General features: G+C 37.3%; 1 protein-coding gene across 1 annotated transcript in view; it reads right to left on the reverse strand.

Annotated features, from left to right (window-relative positions):
- LOC145674255 (uncharacterized) overlaps positions 1-18,580 on the reverse strand; it is a 74,976-nt gene that overhangs the window by 34,111 nt on the left and 22,285 nt on the right. The window contains exons 5-9 of the mRNA XM_081744090.1: positions 13,901-14,131; positions 12,301-12,426; positions 10,038-10,163; positions 7,899-8,018; positions 377-529 (exon numbers count right to left, since the gene is read on the reverse strand). Of these exons, the coding sequence (XP_081600216.1) occupies positions 377-529; positions 7,899-8,018; positions 10,038-10,163; positions 12,301-12,426; positions 13,901-14,131 (756 nt within the window). The remainder of the gene's footprint in view (positions 1-376; positions 530-7,898; positions 8,019-10,037; positions 10,164-12,300; positions 12,427-13,900; positions 14,132-18,580) is intronic.

The raw sequence follows: 18,580 nt of genomic DNA on the forward strand, positions 1-18,580 counted from the left end.
TGAAAGGAATATAAAACACCAACTCAACCAACTATAGTTCCAAAATCTTTTCTTTGTAGTGGTGAATTTTATGGTGGACAAACACCGTGTGCGTGGGTTTCCCCGGGTTCTCCCGTTTTCTCCCACATTCATCATTCACCATTTCATTAATTTCTTATCATCATCGTCTCCTTTAGCCTAGTCCGCATAACCGTAGAACGTAAAACTTAAAGATTGCATTTCATTTCAATTTAATTTTCTGAAAATCAGAATTTGGAGTAAATGAGCTATCCCACTTGGTGAAAGATCGGTTAAACTGAAACTTGTCTGATCCTAACTATAACATAACAATTCAAATAATCCAAATTGGATGTAAAACTAAAAGGTATATTCGAACCTGATTCTCCTTCCATGACACCAGAGTCTTCGTCTTGATCCTCCAGATCAGTTGTGGACGGTGTGTTCGCTTCAGCCTGATTACGCTCACCTCCTGTGATGGAGGATTGGGGATCAATCTGGGATGATGGGCCCGCCTGAGCAGCATCGCCTGCTAAATATAAAATTTAAGTTCTGCAACATTACTAGTGTTTAACGGACACAAAGTTGTCCAAAGACAAGACATGTACTAATCCACAGCATCACAGAGCTAAAAATATATCAGTACAAAATCTGATGAATAGTTTTCTAGAATATGCAGAAAAATTATGTGTTTACAAGTCTAGAAATTTCTGTTATACAAAAGCTACCTTTTCTATCAAGCTGAAATTGATACTGATGAATTGAATATCTCATTAACCTCTGCATTGTGAGATTAGCAAGATGATGGTACGTATAGTATGGTTAATGACATAAATCCCGTTGATACAAGTTGATATATCACAATGATATGAACAAAATAGTGCTTGAGGATAAACACTCGTACACAGTGTAAAATAACTTTGATAAAATGGTAGGTACAGTAAGATAGCACAAGGAATTTGTCTTTTCTTACAACTTTTCATTATAAAATTTTTGTTATATAATATAATATAAAGTTATCATAAGTCGTTTTCAATCTAATACAAAGTTTACTGCTTAGTTTTGGTATAAAAATAGGGCGTTTCTAGGCCAGGCAGACAAGGAAAGTATTCCCATGAAGCTCCAAGTAAGCAAAGAGATGTTGCTGTCCTTCACAGCTCCGGAGAACCTAAGAGATTGCAGTTATGATTTTCTAAGAGCTCCAGGCAAGCTAAGAGAGTGGAGCTTTCCACAAAGCTCCAAGTAAGCTAGGTGATTAGGTTGCCTTAGAACTCCAAGCAAGCTAAGAAGATTGTCTTAGGTTAGATCTTTTAGAGCTCCAGGCAAGCTAAGAGAGGAGATTTTACCAGTCGAAACTGGTGTTGGTGGAGATGTTACATTGTGTTTTATATATTATTTTGAACAGTGGTTTGGCTGGTGTTTCTTTTCTGTTACATGACCAGATGATGACGAAGACGCATGTTGTCTGTTTTTCTTTGTAGTAATTGTAGTAGAAGAACACCAGATTTTGTTTATAAATAAGAAGCACGTCTTGGGGTTTTTCAAATATAAACTACGTGCAGAAGATGACACTAAGCTTCGAGACAATTCAGAAAAATAAAATTTTCTGGCTCTGAAATGTATTGTTCATGGCCAATCTGATACAGTTGATAGTTTTATATGTTTCTTTATGTTTGTACGGTATAAAAAAGATACAATATTAATTAACAAATTGCATCTATCGTTGTCTGATTTCTCCTAACACTAACGCACCCACTACTTGTAACCATCCATCACAGTTTAAAATATTATATTGTGATGAATATTTACAAGTGAAATAGTCCTAAAAAATCGCCCTTTTTTGATTTTTATTTTTTCTGTCCAAAACTATCTTTAACTGCTATTTTGAGTTGAGTTGATTTCCAGTACAGGGTCTCTTTTAGCAGGGAGACTATAAGAGAAGGAACCTACTGATGAACGTGGAATTCGAACCACATGAGATTACTATTTAAACGGTATTTATTTATTTATTTACTGTGTTTAAGGGTTTTGTTTTCGAAAATATTACAAAAATTAGGCCTTTTATAGTTTGGGAATCGAAAGCCTGCACAAAAAGGTGTTTTCCGTACTTATATCGAAAGCCAAATTATCCTACCATACTAACTTTGATCCTGATCGGAAAAGGTAGGCCGAATTCGTTGATTATACAAGCGAAAAATCAAACAGAGGACGAAAATAGACTGACTCATTACATTTGACACTAGAAAAAATGATTAATTGAACACTTCTTTAAAATTTGAAACGGAATGATGGGCGCTTCAGCAATCTATATATATAAAATTGAATATCACTATGTTTGTGACTTTAAATCTCCTGAACCGAAAGACCGATCTCGATCAAATTTGTAACAAGGATGAGGTTAGAGGCTGGGCTGGTTTTAGGCTATTCACTTTGATGGTAGAACTGAGAGGCGGGGGGAGGGTGTATAAAAAATTAAAACTTAATAACTCCCGAAACACTCGATCGATCTTGATCAAATTTTCAATATACATGAGGTTCGGTTCTGAAAACATTTTTGTAATTTCATTTTAACGGTGGATCCTAGGGGAGCCGTAGGGAAGGGGAAGTATGAATAAAAATTATAAAACCTAATACCTTTTGAACCACCCAACCAACCTCGATCAAATTTTTAATATATATGAGGGTCGGGCATTGGGTGTTTTTTATCGTTTCACTTTGACGAGCCAACCTAGGGGAGAGGAAGGGGCAGATATATGTAAAAAGAAATTAAAATAAGAATGACTGCCTTTGTGACTTCATCAATCTTGAACTACCCGACCGATTTCAATCAAATTTTGAACATACATGAACCTAGGAATAGGAATTACTTTAGGCTATTCACTTTGACGATGCAACGTAGCAGAGAGGAGGGGGAGAGAAATTTTAAAACGAACAAAATGACTGATATTAGTGTTGAATCCATAATTTTCGGGGTCGATGAGAGAAACTGACACTTCTGATGCTGTTTCAATCCAAGTTCAGAGTGATAGTTTGGGAAGGGGGAGGATACAGCGTAGGGAAGGGGAATAAACATTTTAAAATAATCGAAAATGACAAATATTAATGTCGAATCCATAATTTTAGGAGTAGCTGAGATTAACAGTGAAAGTTCTGATGCCGTGTGCAGCAGCACTTTAGAGAGCGAAAGGGGAGCTATGTATACAGAAGGAGAGGGGAAGGGAGAGAAATTTAAAAATGATCAAAAATGACTGATATCAGTGTTGAATCCATAGTTTTCGAGGTCAATGAGAGAAACAGTGACACTTCTGATGCTGTTTGAATCCAAGTTTAGCCTTGATAGTTGGGGACGGTACAACGTAGGGGAGGGGGATAAACATTTAAGAATATTTGAAAATGACTAATTTTAGTGTCGAATCCATAGTTTTAGGAGTAGCTAAGATTAACAGTGACAATTCTGATACCGTGTGCCGCAGCACGGGGGAGGGGGATATATATATATATATATAAATGATCGAAAATGGCCATTATCAGTGTCGAATTTATAGTTTTCTGGGTCGCTTAAATGAACAGGGATACTTTCGATACCGTTTAAATTCAAATTCAATCCCGCAACTTGAGAGAGGAGAGGAAGATATAGTTTAAAATGATCGAAAATGGCCGATATTAGTGCTGAATCCACATGTTTTGGGGTCGCTGAGATGAGTGAACGGTGACACTTCCGATGCCATGGCCTGCAACATGGGGATATATATAACCGAAAATGACCAATATTATTGTCGAATCCATGATTTTCGTGGTCGCCGAGATGATCAATGATATTTACGATGCCGTTTAAATCGATGCCATTTAAAACAAAAACAGCATATTTCAAAGGTAGTAAACACATGAGATGCGTAGTTGTGCATTTAAATTTTCATATCAACGCAGAGAAACGGGTAATATATGCTAGTTTATTATAATTTACTTCGTTTATGCAACTACTCTGATATTCTAGATGCTATGTCAGTCAAAATAAGGGAAATCGTATACTTGATCTCGCTCTGATATCAATTTATAACCAGCAATAACGCTACCTCTCTTAAATATGTATATATAGGATGTCTCGAAAGTCCCCTGACATAGGATAACTCTGTTATTAGCAGAGTTACAACAAAATATAAGAGGGAAAACTGTCTCCAAATACAATGTTTTCCACCTAAAGTGAAGATTTTTTTTAAATAGGACGAGTCCTTTGGGCTGTACACTCTTTATGAGCCCAATGTTAAATAGAAATGCAACGTTGATATTTACCTGGACTCACAACATAAGTGAATGATGTTACTGTCTTTTACACTAACGTGTCAATGGCCAGAAGCTATTTCAAACATGACCCTGTTTACTTTATGTTGTGTTTGCAGGTAAATGGCAACGTTCCATTTTCAAGTAACATTGGGCGCATAAAGCGTGTACATCCCAAAAGGCTCGTCCGATTTAAAATTTCCTTCACTTTAGATTGAAAACATTATATTTGGAGAGGGTTTTCCCTCTTACATTTTGTTGTAATTCTCATAATAGGAGTTCCCTCATGTCATTTGACTTTTGAGACACCCTGTATATATAAATGAGGGTAAGTCAATAAGTAACTGCAATATTTGTATTTTTTTTTTTTCAAATTGGTTCTACATCATAGTGTGTTCACCTGACGCTAGGTATCACAGGTGGCTTCGAATGTGGTAGGTAACAGCATTAACACATCAGTCTGCTTTGCGCTACTGAGAAGTAAAGATTGCCGCGCTACTCTCTGTGCGTACCAAGGTAGAACAGCGTTCTGTCACCCGTTTATTGTGGTCTAAAGTTGTACCCGAAGCGGAAATTCATAGAAGAGTTTCAGTACAATACGGGAAAAATGTGTTGACAAATCGAAGTGTTTACCAGTGGATTGAACAGTTCAAAAGTAGTCGAACGAGCGTGAAGGATGATGAAAGATCAAGGTGTCCAGTTACAACAACAACTAATGACAATATTGAACGAGTCCGTGCCTTGTTTCTGAATGACAGATCAGTGACTGTTGATAAAGTCACAATCCATATGGATTCATCCAGGGGCGGATCCAGGACCAACTTCTGGGGGGGGGGCGGTCGTTTGTCATACTGCTACTTTAAAGGGCACCAAACTTTGGAATGGGTTTTATTTATATATATATATATAATAAGAAAGTGATCTCTTCTGGGGGGGGCGATCGCCCCCCCCCCCCTTGGATCCGCCCCTGGATTCATCACTTTAAACCAGACATCAATGGTCAGAGTATGGATTGGAAGCACCCCGAATCTCCCGTCAAGAAGAAATTCAAAAGTCAACTTTTGCAGGGAAAGTGATGCTCACAGTGTTTTGGGACTCACAATGGCCAACCATGGTACATTACCTGGAAAAGGGTCAATAAATAGTAAAATGTACAGTAATAAGCTTGTAAGTAAGTTGAAGCCTGCAATTCGTAATAAACGCAGAAGTCGATTGTCGGAAGGTGCTCTTGTGTTGCATAACAATAAACATCCACATACTTCAATATGCCACCGCCCATACAGCTAAATCTCTTCAGACGCTGCGTTTCGAGGTGTTGGAGCATTCTACATACAGTCCCGATCTTGCCCCGTCGGATTACCATGTGTTTGGTCCAGTTAAAGATATTCTCAGAGGCCGTCGATTCAGCTCCGACCTACAGGTGAAGGAAGCAATGCGTCCGTGGCTTGCCACACAAACGTAAACCTTTTTTGCAGAGGGTGTCGAAAGCTTGTTCAAAAGGTAGACCAGCTGCATTGAAAAACAGGGTGACCTTGTTGAAAAATGATACGAATAGAAAAAAGTACTCTTGTGGTAATAAATAATAAAGATTGACAGCAGATACTTATTGACTTACTCTCGTATATATCGGGTGTTCTAAGAATGGCACCCGCGGAAACAGGGTGCTTTTATCCAGGTAAAAATAAAGTGAAAATGCTATATAATGATATACCCTGTGGGACCTTTATCAGCCGATAAGGGGAATCAAAATTTTACTATGTGACAACGTCGCATATTAGTTTGGAAAAATTGGCATTGTTCTTCGAACCCATCAAGAGGTTAAATCGATTTTTACGCTAATAGATAGTGTCAGAGTTGACGTCTATCGGCTTTAACATCCATCTTGAAAGAATTCATGTAACTATTTGATGGATGATCTTCTCTGAGGTTCTTTATCTGCGACGTTGCCAAATAATGCAATTCGTGTCGCCACACAATGACCCAAGAGATAGAAGCCCTTATGCAGAGTAATTCTAACACGTGATTAGTACCATATTAAGGAATTCGATTAACATATGTTTCCTGCAGTAGTCAGGCCTTTAGTATAAAGCTAACCATACGTCAAAAGGGCTCTCCATAAGGCGGATATAGTTATTGACCTATATATCGTTTTATTTTGACTTGTAGAATAATGCTCTGTGGTCAGTGGGCGATATTTTTAGACCAGCCGATATATATATATATATATATATCCGATCCCAAAAACTTTCTACAAATTATCTGCGTACGTTTTGGCAAACGTTGTAAAAGTGCTTGTTGGTGAACCATCAAACTATCAATGTCTTCTAACTCTGGAAGACCATCAAATTCTGTGTCATCTACTTGTAACTGTGCCGGATCAACTTCCAAAAAGCAAGAAAAAATCATGGGGTAACACAACATTTTTTAAGTCATGTTACCAAAACTGTTTATATATAGAGGTAGTTAGTAAGTAAGCAAACAAATATGTCCGTAGCCAAACTTCCTGTGAGTACTACAGGATTCTGAAACATGTATTTATGGATAGCACACATACGTATTAGTTCCTAAGTGAAGTCTTGACCCGACTGCTGTAGGTCCTATAGTATTGGAGATATGTACCTTTAAAGTTTATTTTTTCATATCTTCGTCAGTCTGTAATTCAGAAAGAAAGCATTTGTACAGTCCGCAGCAAAAAACCTGCAACATGAGCATGTAAATTTATTGTGAAACGACGAAGTCTTTTGCTCCAAAATAAGTGTGCAGTTGAGGACGTCCAGATTTTTTCTGGCGTGATTCGTGCCACTTAGCGTTATGTTGATTTCCTGCGCTGATACGCGTAATTTCACAATAAATTAAATGCTCATGTTGCAGGGATTTTGAGGCGGAGTGTACATCCAGGTTTGTCTATACTTTTTCTCTTATCTTGGTGTCAGGAATACGGGGAGTAACATAAATGCATAGCCAAAAGTGACGAAGTGATTGCAGACACCCAAATAAGTAAAAATGTTTCTATAAGCGTGGCTCCGATGCCGCTTCGTTTCCGGGATACAGGATGTTCAAATGTGGAGTCCCTTCAATGGCGCAGTATGGGAAAGTGAACGGAAATGTTCAATATTACAGGGATAATAACATCAAATGGAATTGTTCCTGTGCAAATACATTTACAATAACATAGAGAATTAAACTAATCAACATTTGAGGTTATTGAATTGTCAGTGTTGCCAATCAGGTGCGAAGTGTTACGTTTTCAAATACCACCTGACGTCCATACGTTAGGGTATCATTGCTGACATTTCTATGTTAGCGTGAATGTATTTGCACAGGCTTAATTCCACTTGATTGTATTATCCCTTTAGTACTGAACATTTCTATTCACTTTTCCATAGTGAGACATTGGAGGGACTCAACATTTGAATACCCAATATCTCGGAAATGAAGTTGCATCTTAACCATGTTTATAGGAACATTTGTTACACCTGTATATATATATATATATATATATATATATATATATATATATATATATATATATATATATATATATATGTGTGTGTGTGTGTGTGTGTGTGTGTGTGTGTGTGCCCCAAAACAAAAAAATATCTTTCTACAAACTATCTCCGTACCTTTCGACAAAGGTTGTAAAGGTGTTCGTTGGTCAACCATCGATCTTAGAATCTCTTCTATCTCTGGATCATCATCAAATTCCGTGTCATCTAATTGTTGTAACTGAGCCTGATCAAGTTCTGGAAAACATGAAGAAAAAAAAATCACAGAATCGCAATACTTTGTCAGTCATGTAAGGAGTTTGGTTTCTCAAAAGTGTTTTATTTATATATATTTCTTGTCTCTTCATCCGTCCATCCAGAAGATATAAAAACTTAAGAATTATTTGATCGGTCACCATCAAATTTTGGCCAGAATATTGAGGATTGAAAGTAAGAGACAGAGTTCGTTCATAGAGATAATACTAAAATCGAAAGTGGTATAAAATTAGAGGAAAAGTAGTAATAGATGCCGAGAAGCGGCTTCCTGAAGTCCATTAATCATCGTGAAGTCCATTATTTCCATCCATAAGTCTCTACTAAAACAAAAAGTAATAGAAATTCACTATAACTTACGGTTTCAATACTGATTTACATGAAGCAAAAACCAATCAGAAATAACGAGAAGGTTCTTTTTTTTTTTTTTTTGAATTGATTTAGCGTTTTAAGAATAGGTTCTACTTTCTTTCTTAACCCGCACTTCAAAATAGAAGTGGCAGAAATGGACAACTCCCAATTCAAACGTTGATCGCTATAGATCAGTGATCGCCAAACTTACGAAGCTTTTGAGCTACCGTATCGTTTTTAAATCCTACTGTGAGCTACCGTACCATTTCAAAATCCTACTGTGAGCTACCGTACCATTTCTAAATCCTACTGTGAGCTGCCGTACCATTTCAAAATCCTACTGTGAGCTACCGTACCATTTCTAAATCCTACTGTGAACTACCGTACCATTTCTAAATCCTACTGTGAGCTACCAACCAAAAGAACTACCAACGTTTTATTGAAAGAAATCTTACATTTGTTTATTGCCTCTCAACTGGAGGAAACAAGGTTAGCAACCGGAGCGTTAACGCAATCTACCGAGAATGTCAACGGTTTGGCGATTACTGGTATAGACTAAAAACGATAATAGCGAGAAGCTGTTTTCTACAGTAAATCACATGTCCCTAGAATTTACTACTAATCATCCACTGCTAATCATCTATACTAAGGCCTGTGACAAACATCTTGGCATTTCAGCTAAACGAATAAAACGCAAGCTCTGGCGCGACGTTGCCAAATGGTAAAGGGGTGTGGCTATGGGTAAGCAGAGAAACTACAGCGTGATCAGGTGGCAGGGGATAGACGTGGATGTGTGCAAAATAAACGTGGCAATACCGCTGGCCTGATAATGAGATGGATGGCAATTGTGGAATAAATAAAGTGTTTGTGTACCACAAAACATACTTGGCGGGAGCTGGAATCGAATCAAAGACTCCATGCACTAGGGCGACTTCCAGCCCAATTCTTCTTACGTTCTGGCTCAAAAGTATAAAGGTTCGATTCCCGGCAGGAGTTCATGTGCATCGGATTCCACGTTAATCAGTAGGTCCACGTCTCATATAGCCTCGGTGCTGAACGGAACTCAAAATCAACTCAACTCAAAAGTGTAAGTGTAACATTCAGAAAGAAATATTAATGTGTAAAAGTCAGTGTTTATACCAGCTTTTTCCAGTAAAATACAAATAAGTTATTGGGGACATAAAAATGATTTAAAAGAGCGTTAGAAAACCTTTGAAAAATTAGTTTTAAAACCTTTTTTTAACCAGAAACTATTTACGTTTTCAAAACCTGTTCATTTTTAATGGAAAACAATTTTGGATACACAACTAGTTTCGTTTTTTTAACAGACTGGTTTATATTTTTCTCAAAAAAGAAGAAAGATTAATCTTAAATATTCACGGGCGATAGGAGAGAAAAAAACATATTAGACACTTTTGCAAAAATCGAAGTAGCTATTTTAGCATTTTCACATGATTTACTTATTCATGCAGGGAACTACACTAAATTCCTAGTGGTATGACAAGAAAAAATAACCAATATGTCTACACTTCATCCTGTTTACTATTTAAGCAGATTTTACGAAAATTTTTCCAACTTGAAAGTAAAAAGTTCGTGAATTATATAGTCCCCTCCCCCCCAAAAAAAAGTTATTCCTGAGTAATATTTTCTTACCTTCTGATGATGTTTGTGAAGTTGTTGATTGGTCAGCCACGACAGTTAGAGATACTAGTTCATCAATGACATCCTTTACTAACTGGTCAAAGGCGTCTTTTGCCTGTGGCAACGTTACACCAACTTCTGAAAAAGAAAAGAAAATAAAAGAACTGAGCTTCGAGAAAAAAAACACACTTGAATTAGAATTAAATTGCATATGCTTTCACTGAAGTATAAAGGACTCGGTAAAAAATGACATATTTATTTGATCAGGTTATATGGTTAATTTATTTGTTTAGTTTAATCAAATATTTGGCCATTTGTACCTAATATGTTTAGTCAATACTTATGTTTTTTGAGGAGCCGTGGTGGCTCAATGGTAGAGCGTTCACATCTGGTGCATGGGGTCCCTGATTCGATTCCAGCTCAGGCCAAGTGAACCTTGTGGTGGACAAACACTGTGTGCGTGGATTACCTCGGGGTTCTCCCGTTTCCTCCCACTTTATTCATTCCACCATTTCATTCATTTCTCTTCATCACAGTCTCCTTTAGCCTAGTCGGCATAACCATGGTTCATTTTTATATATATTTTCGTTACAGTATATGGAATGTCAATTTTATCATGTCAACTATATCTTCACTGATTTATTTTTCCTGACAAAAATATTTAGAGACAGTGGCCATGTTTATCCAACTGACTTCTGGGTATTCAGAAGGGAAATATATAGTGAACAGATTGCTACAGAAATAGGTGTATGCTAAACATTAACAAGTTCCTGCTACGCAATTACCAATTCATTAAACTAACTCTATGGCCTATGAAACCCTGGAGGTTCAATGAAGCGTTCACAAAACCTTTGCACTCACTTCTGTCCTTAGCCAACTGGATCCAGTTTCTACTTTGTATTCCTCTTTCTACGGGATCCACCGTAATATTATTCTCCCACCTGCACCTAAATCTTCTTGATTGTCGTTTTTCGATTGGATTTCCAGTTAAAACTTTGAAACCGTTCCTACTTGGCACGTTCCTACGTGCCCACTTGAGTCTCCTAGAATTGATTACCCTAATAATGGTTGGTAAACGGTATAAATTATTCAGTTCCTCATTATGTAGTTTCCGCCATTCCCCATTCCCGTTCTACTTGAGTAAGAATATTCGTCTAAGGGTCTAGTTCTCGAATACTTTCAGTCTACGTTCTTTCCTCTGAGTAAGCGACCATGTTTCGCAACGAAAGCGGACAACAGGCCTGATTATCGTCTTATGTATTTTAATCTTCAATTTTTTTGACAAAATTCGCGACCACAAAAGATTTTGAACTGAATAATAGCACGAATTCCCTGATTTTAGCCGACATTTAATTTATTCGTGAATACGGTTTTCGTCTGTTAATATTGATCCTAGATATTTGAAAGTACCCACTTTGTTTGATATTTTATCACTTCCATAATTTGCAGTATTATGATCCCGACTAACTTCCACGTATTTAATTTTATTTGCATTTATTTCTAAACCCAAGTCCCAACAAACGTTTGATAAGACCTTTGAATATATTTCTTTTGTTCTCCTAACATCCCCTGTTTACATCATCAGCATACGTGATGAATACCATTCAGTTCTAGGCCCTGGCTGCTATCTTTGACTTTCCTTATAGCGTACTCAAGAACAAAGTAGAATAATAATAGCGATAACGTATCTCCTTGTTTTAAGGCATTCTCGACGTAAAAGCCCTTGGACAAGAACTTTTCTACTCAGACTTTACTTTAGGATTTAAACATATCTTAATTAATCTAATTAGCTTTCTTGGTATTCCAAATTCTGCAAGAATGTTATAAAATGTTTCCCTCGTCCTTTCTAAAATCAATAAATAATTGATGTACCGGGGTATTGTATTCCCATTTCTTTTCGAGTATTTGCCGAATGGAAAATTTCTGGTCAACCGTTGATCGGTTTCACCTAAATCCACACTGATGATCTTCAATTATTTCATCTTCAGATGGGGTCAATCTTTCTAATAGAATGTTTGAGAGGATAGGATAGGAGAGCAATGCCTCGATAATTATTACAATACCAAGTGGTTATTAAAATAAGAACTAAAACAAGCAAACTCACCTTACGTAGTAACCGGTAACTCCGCAAATATGCATTTCTGATCCAATCCGTTGCCCATATCTACACATAGTTAAACAGCATTTGCGAGAACTTTTCTTACTTGAAAGTAAAAGATCCGTAAACTAAGATATTTAGGGACCAGAAACTTATTTCTGCAAACAATTTGCTTACCTTCCGGTGATGTTCGTAAATGCGTTGATGGGGGAGTCCGGACAGTTCCCAATAGTACCTCACCAATCACTTCCTTTACGAACTGATCAAAGGCGTCTATTTCTTGCGAGGACGTGGGATCACTTTCTAAAATAAATAAATAAATAAATAAATAAATAAACTTCAAGAAAGAAACACATTTGACTTCTAGGATCAAATACCATGTGTTCTGCCGAAGTCTAATATCCTCTCTGCACAGCTGTGTTTCACGTAACACAATCTAAAATAATTTATTTGAATTGTACATTCTTTAAAGCTCCTCAAATTAAATTAAAACTTTTTTCCTATTAGCTCAAAATGTAAGCAAGTACCAACTACAATAAATAAGAAGTAATCATAACCAGTTTAAAAATTAAAAAAAAAAACTTTAAAAAAATAGATAAATAGAATAATATTCTGGCTAAAAGGCCCTCAGGGACCAAAATTCTTTTCTATTTGGTCTCATATGTGGTCACCACATCGGCTTCCCACGTCCATATTTATTTATTTAGACCGGAGTTAGCTAATTCTTTGTTTCAAGTAGCTCCCCATTTGTCTTCATGACGCCGAGTGAATGCTGCAATGTCAATATCACCTGGTGAGTACAAGTGGTCAGCTATCTCTCTTTTGAAGTAGATTCGATATTGTCTGATTCCGCTGACCTCATGAGAAGCGGCATTCCAGTGTGGCTAGAACATTTTCAAAATGACCAAAAACTATTTGACACAATAACTGTCATCTGAATTGAACTGAAGTCACAGTGGTTTTAAGCCCGGGACCTTGTGAGCCATCACACGTACAATTTCTTTCAGAACTGTGTGGTGCACAGGTGAATCACGATATTATGCTCTAATATATAGCCTATGTGATCTGATCGGTAGCTCCTTGCCCTAGTAGCAAAATCGGTTGGCCCAACGTTGGGAAATTAGTGGCGATGCGACACACCAGCGATGTCCTAACGTCAGGTTTGGCCACTTTGGCAACTATTTCCCATCCATTTCTCAACCAAAAGAGCTGTTCCCTGACATTTAGTCAACGCTAAAGTAACGTATTTCTTGGTTGGGAAAACAGTCAATTCTAATACCGTTCCGTAGAGGTCGGGAGAATATTGGTTGGCCAATCATACATTTAGCCAATGTTGGGCAAGGTAAGGTTTACCGCTATAGGTTCCCATCGACCATCACCCCAGTTTTGACCAAATCCCACTCAATCCCCAACTGCGGGACAGCGAATCTTGCTACTAGGGTTGGCAAAACCATACATCTCGATTATTCACAGACTACAACAAGAGAATAAAATTTATTTCTTTCATTAAAGTACGAAGGTCGTTTATTTTCTTGAGAGTTATCACCCATTTCAGTAATAAAATGTCATGGTCCCCAGGGAAGATGACAGTCAATGTACTAAAGACATTTGCCTGGTGGTGAACGAAGCGAAGTCATTGTTACTAGCTGCGTGGGTTATACCAAGATACTTTCCATTATAAGTGAGAGTGTAAATCACTTTCTTAAGCGAAAAGTTCTTCATTTTCATTAATATCTTAAGTATACATATTGTAGCATTTGAAACTCTTCCCACCTACCTCTATGCGAACCAAGTACATTGAAACCGACATTTCGGCTCGTTACACCACCATTTTCTATGTCATCCACATCATCAGCTACAGTTTCAGATGGAATCCCGGTTTGATTACTGGTACTGGCTGCGTTCCTTTCAATCTGGCAACACTCACTACATTTGATAGACTCCATGGTACCCTTCAGCTGAGCAAGGTACCCTCCAGCTGAAGTCGATTCCTGCGTAGCAGTATCACCTACAAACAAAATACTCATAAAATAACAATACACCGTAATTTACCAAAAAACAAAAAGGTTTCAAAACAAATTAAAAACAAAAACAATTTATTAACATTCATTAGTCAAAAGACAAATTTTGTATGCTTTTTATAATAAAAAGTGAGAAACTGAATGAAGGCTAAAACAACGTGGGTTTTCTCGGAGTCGTCCCGTTTCATCCCACATTTGAATTTTTTAATGATTATTCGTCTTCCTTAAACTGCAGAACACAACTATAAGAAGTTAAATGAAAGATTTAATTTTATGTTGTACCTGAGTGGGCAATAACATAAGAAGAAGCAGCGAAAATCCAAAAATTGCATCTGTTTAATAAATCCGGTGCAATAGAGAAAAGTTCTTTGACTTTTGAAACTCGACAGCAGAGAAGGAAGTATGGTGCTTGTAAATATATATGGTGGGTTAGACAATAAATCTAAAACGTTTGCAAAAGTGTGAAAATCATACCTAGTATGGTGTGTTGCCTCCTTTTGCATCCAAAGCAGCTTGGATCAGACAAGGAATGGACATATGCAGCTCTTGAATCGCGGTGTGTGGAATTTTGTACCAAAGTTCCTCCAAAATATGCTCCAGTTCCGTAAGGGATGCTGGTGGAGGGTAATGAGAGTGAACACGCCTTTCTAACTCAGACCAAAATCTCTCAATGATGTTCAGATCTGGTGATTGTGGGACCCAGGGGGGGGGTGATAGCTCTTGGTCATGCTTCTCAAACCATTATTTCACCGTTTTTGCAGCGTGACAGGGTGCCAAATCATCTTGGTAGATGCCATCACCATCAGAGAACAATATTTGATCCATGGGTAGAACCTGGTCCCCCAAAATGGCCTCATACGCCTTAGCATTCATCATTCCATGCAAGGCTATGATGAGATCTGCAGAAAACCACGATTTCACTGCCCATACTGTAACAGACCCACCCTCATGCTTTACAGTTGGGAGCAGTCAGTCTGTATCATAGGCCTGCGACGGTGTTCTCCATACGTAAACACGACCGGTTGTTGGAAACAAGGTGAAGATCAATTCATCGGACCACATTACGTGTTTCCACTGCTCATGTGTCCACGCCTTGTGGTCCTTGCATCACTGGATACGCCTCTTCGCATTTACTACTGTGACCAGGGATTTGGCGATAGCGGTTCTGCCATGAATTTTCATTTTATGAAGTTCTCATCGCACTGTTTTCGATGAAACCGGATCTGTAGGCCGGAATTGAGTTCAGACGTAATTTTAATTGCTGTGGTATTCTTTTTAACTGCTACAATGCCCTCCGGTCCCTATCTGACAGGATTGTTTTTCGACCACTGTTGTGCTTTGCAGACGTCGTTTGCGCGAGAATTGTGTATGCCCTCGTGACATTGAACACTGTGCTATACGATACCCTTACAATGTTCTCCACTGTTGCCACTGAAGCTCCAACCAGACGGGCACCAATGATCATGCCTCTTTGGAAGTCTGTCAGGTCGCCCATTTTACCGCACCACTTTCACACCACGACACTCACACGTAAACTGGTTACTGCTGGCGGAAGAGGAAGGTCCACATGACACATTGAAAAAAAAAAAAACAATCGGCAACCGCAACACGTGTTGTACAGTAGAGGGCCTAATTTATGTGTTCTGTATGAAGTGTTTTTAGATTTTTTGTCCACCGCCTGTATATATAAAGGTTCCAACTAATTTCCACATTTTATGGCTCCTATATGTCCAGAAACAAATTGAGTATACCTATCCATCTGTTTGTCTGTCTGTCTGTCTGCCCGTTCTTCCGCCCAGACGAAAATATGTTCACTCTCCTAGAAGCCATACCATTCAACGTATCGAAACCAAATTTTAAACTCAAGGTTTTTATGCGATTCTCTATGAGAGGTATTCGAATTTTCTTTGTATTACCAATGTGCGATTATCTCAAAAGTGGCTCAAAGTATCTTACTTATATTTCAAAAATCAACGCTGAGAAAAATTCGTTATCCGGACACCAGTATATTGTACAAGTATACGAGATCCATATGTTTACTACGGAACTCTGTACGGAGTATACGTTATCAATATGGTACATACGTACAGCCTTTTACCGCTTAGATGTTATAATATGCCGCTGCAGGATGTCTGACATCTAAGATTTTTCCGTATATTATATACATATACATATGTTGATACGTCAACTATATGTTATATACGTCCATTTGTATGTGAGATCCTGACCACCTACATTGTTTCATACGGAAAGTACGTTTATTAGGAACACTTATACGGAAAGTATTATAAAACATAGGTTTTCAGTTATACGTCTGCTGTATGTTAAGTCCAAAAACTACAGGAATTACGCATGTAACCTACGTTTTCTCGTAAGCCACACGCGTTTCTTTTCTCAGTGATTGTATTATTAACAACCCTACAATACGGTATAACCTATCTTTCTAGAAAAATCCAGAAATAGTAGTTTAATCTTATGAATTTCTTCTTTTTGGACGATTTTCTTACAAATGGCTCTGACGATTTAAGGTCTGTGACAAACATCTTGGCATTTCAGTTAAACGAATAAAACGCAAGCTCTGCCGTGACGTTGCCAAGTGGTAAAGGGATGTGGCTATGGGTAAGCAGACAAACTACAGCGCGATCAGGTGACAGGGGATAGACGTGGATGTGTGCAAAATAAACGTGGCAATACCGCTGGCCTCTCATTTGCTAGCAGCATTTTAAGGGAACTTGGAGCGCCGCCTTCAAATGCCAAGATTTTTGTGACTCCGTTTAGTTATATATTTCATAATTAAATGTGACATTAGTAGTCTGATAATAAAGAATACATATTTGTCCAAAAGAAAAGATTAATAAAAAGGTAGGTTATTCTAAAAGGTGTTTTTCTTTAAAACGACTCTGGGGACTTTGTTATAATTCATAAATAATTGTTTCATTAATAAAATGATAATGTGGTGTAGCTGATGTGTGCTTAAACAAACACAAGGTATATTTTATTCTTGGGCAGAGCTTTTTTTCGGGTAATTATCTTAAAAATAATTCTGATGAATTTGATGGTATCTCAAAGCAAATAGGTCTATCTTATTAAGAAGCGTAACATGTGGCATATGCAGTGGCATATTTAAGGGGGGCTTCCGAGTTGAAGCCCCCTCGAAATTTTATTTACTGTTTTGAAGTAAATGAAATGTCTTGAAGAATTTTCACATTTCCAGGAATAAATTTAGCAAAGTTCCCCGAAACAAAACCGTGAATACGCCAATGAGTATAAGTCATTACTAATAAAAATGTACACAAAAGGCATCTTAGATTTGGTAGTGGCTTTTTTTGGCAGGAAATTTCTCGAAAATAAAATTTTGCTCATGTAGTAGCTACAACATGCCATGGATTAGTTTAAGAAATTTGAGCGAGAAAATTTACTGTGCTAGGCTGTAACCTATATTAAAATTTATTTGGAAGATATCTATTCCTGCGGTTATTAATAAATATACAAAATAAGAAACAATCAAAAACAATAAATATAATAGTAATAATAATAATAATAATAATAATAATAATAATAATAATAATAATAATAATAATAATAATAATAATAATAATAATAATAACAGTAGTAATAGTAATAAGTTAGTTTCATTTCACAGTATGAAACCATGCAGGGTAAGATCAAAGATAGAACCTGCTCCTAGTACGATGAATCTGTATTAGAACCATTGCTCGCTTTGCCTTATTCTTTTTGTTCTATGACGATAAAGGTTAAAACAGGAAATAGTTAATTTGAACAATTTCCGGTATAAATAGATGGTTAAGGGAGAAGACAGGACCTATTCTTTGCAAGCTTAATCTATTGCAAAGAAAAAAGAAAAGAAAAAGAAAGAGAAAGAGAAAGAGAAAGAGAAAGAGAAAAGAAAGAAAAGAGAGAAACTGCATCACAATATCTCTGACAGTTTTTGCTCTACGGAAGTCAGTATTGAAACCGGATGTAGTAGTAAATTAGAAACACTTACAGTTTTGGTAGAGTGTTGAGGGTTATGGTGATATGTTCTCTTGACACGCTGGATCGATTGGAAAAAAACCTCTTGTCGCTATATATTACCATTTTTGCTCTATGGCGATAAAGGTTGAAGCAAGAAATAATCAAAATGAAATGAAATTAAAACTTTAAGTTTTACGTCCCACGCTTATCCCGGATAGGCTAAAGGAGACGATGATGATGAGTAATGAATAATATAGTGTAATGAGGAAAGTTGGAGGAAACAGGAGAACCCCGAGAAAACACACACACAAGGTGTTTGACCCCCTGAAAAGTCATTTGGCGCGAGCTGGGATAGAATCAAAAGCTGAAAACTCCAGTGGTTAACACTCTACCACTGAGTCACAGAGGCCCTTCACACTTTCGGTTTGAATTGAGAGTTAATGAAGATGGCGGAACTTACT

Source organism: Thermobia domestica, chromosome 17 (genome assembly GCF_964235325.1).
Source record: "Thermobia domestica chromosome 17, izTheDome1.hap1.1, whole genome shotgun sequence".
NCBI classification, from domain to species: Eukaryota; Metazoa; Arthropoda; class Insecta; order Zygentoma; family Lepismatidae; genus Thermobia; species Thermobia domestica.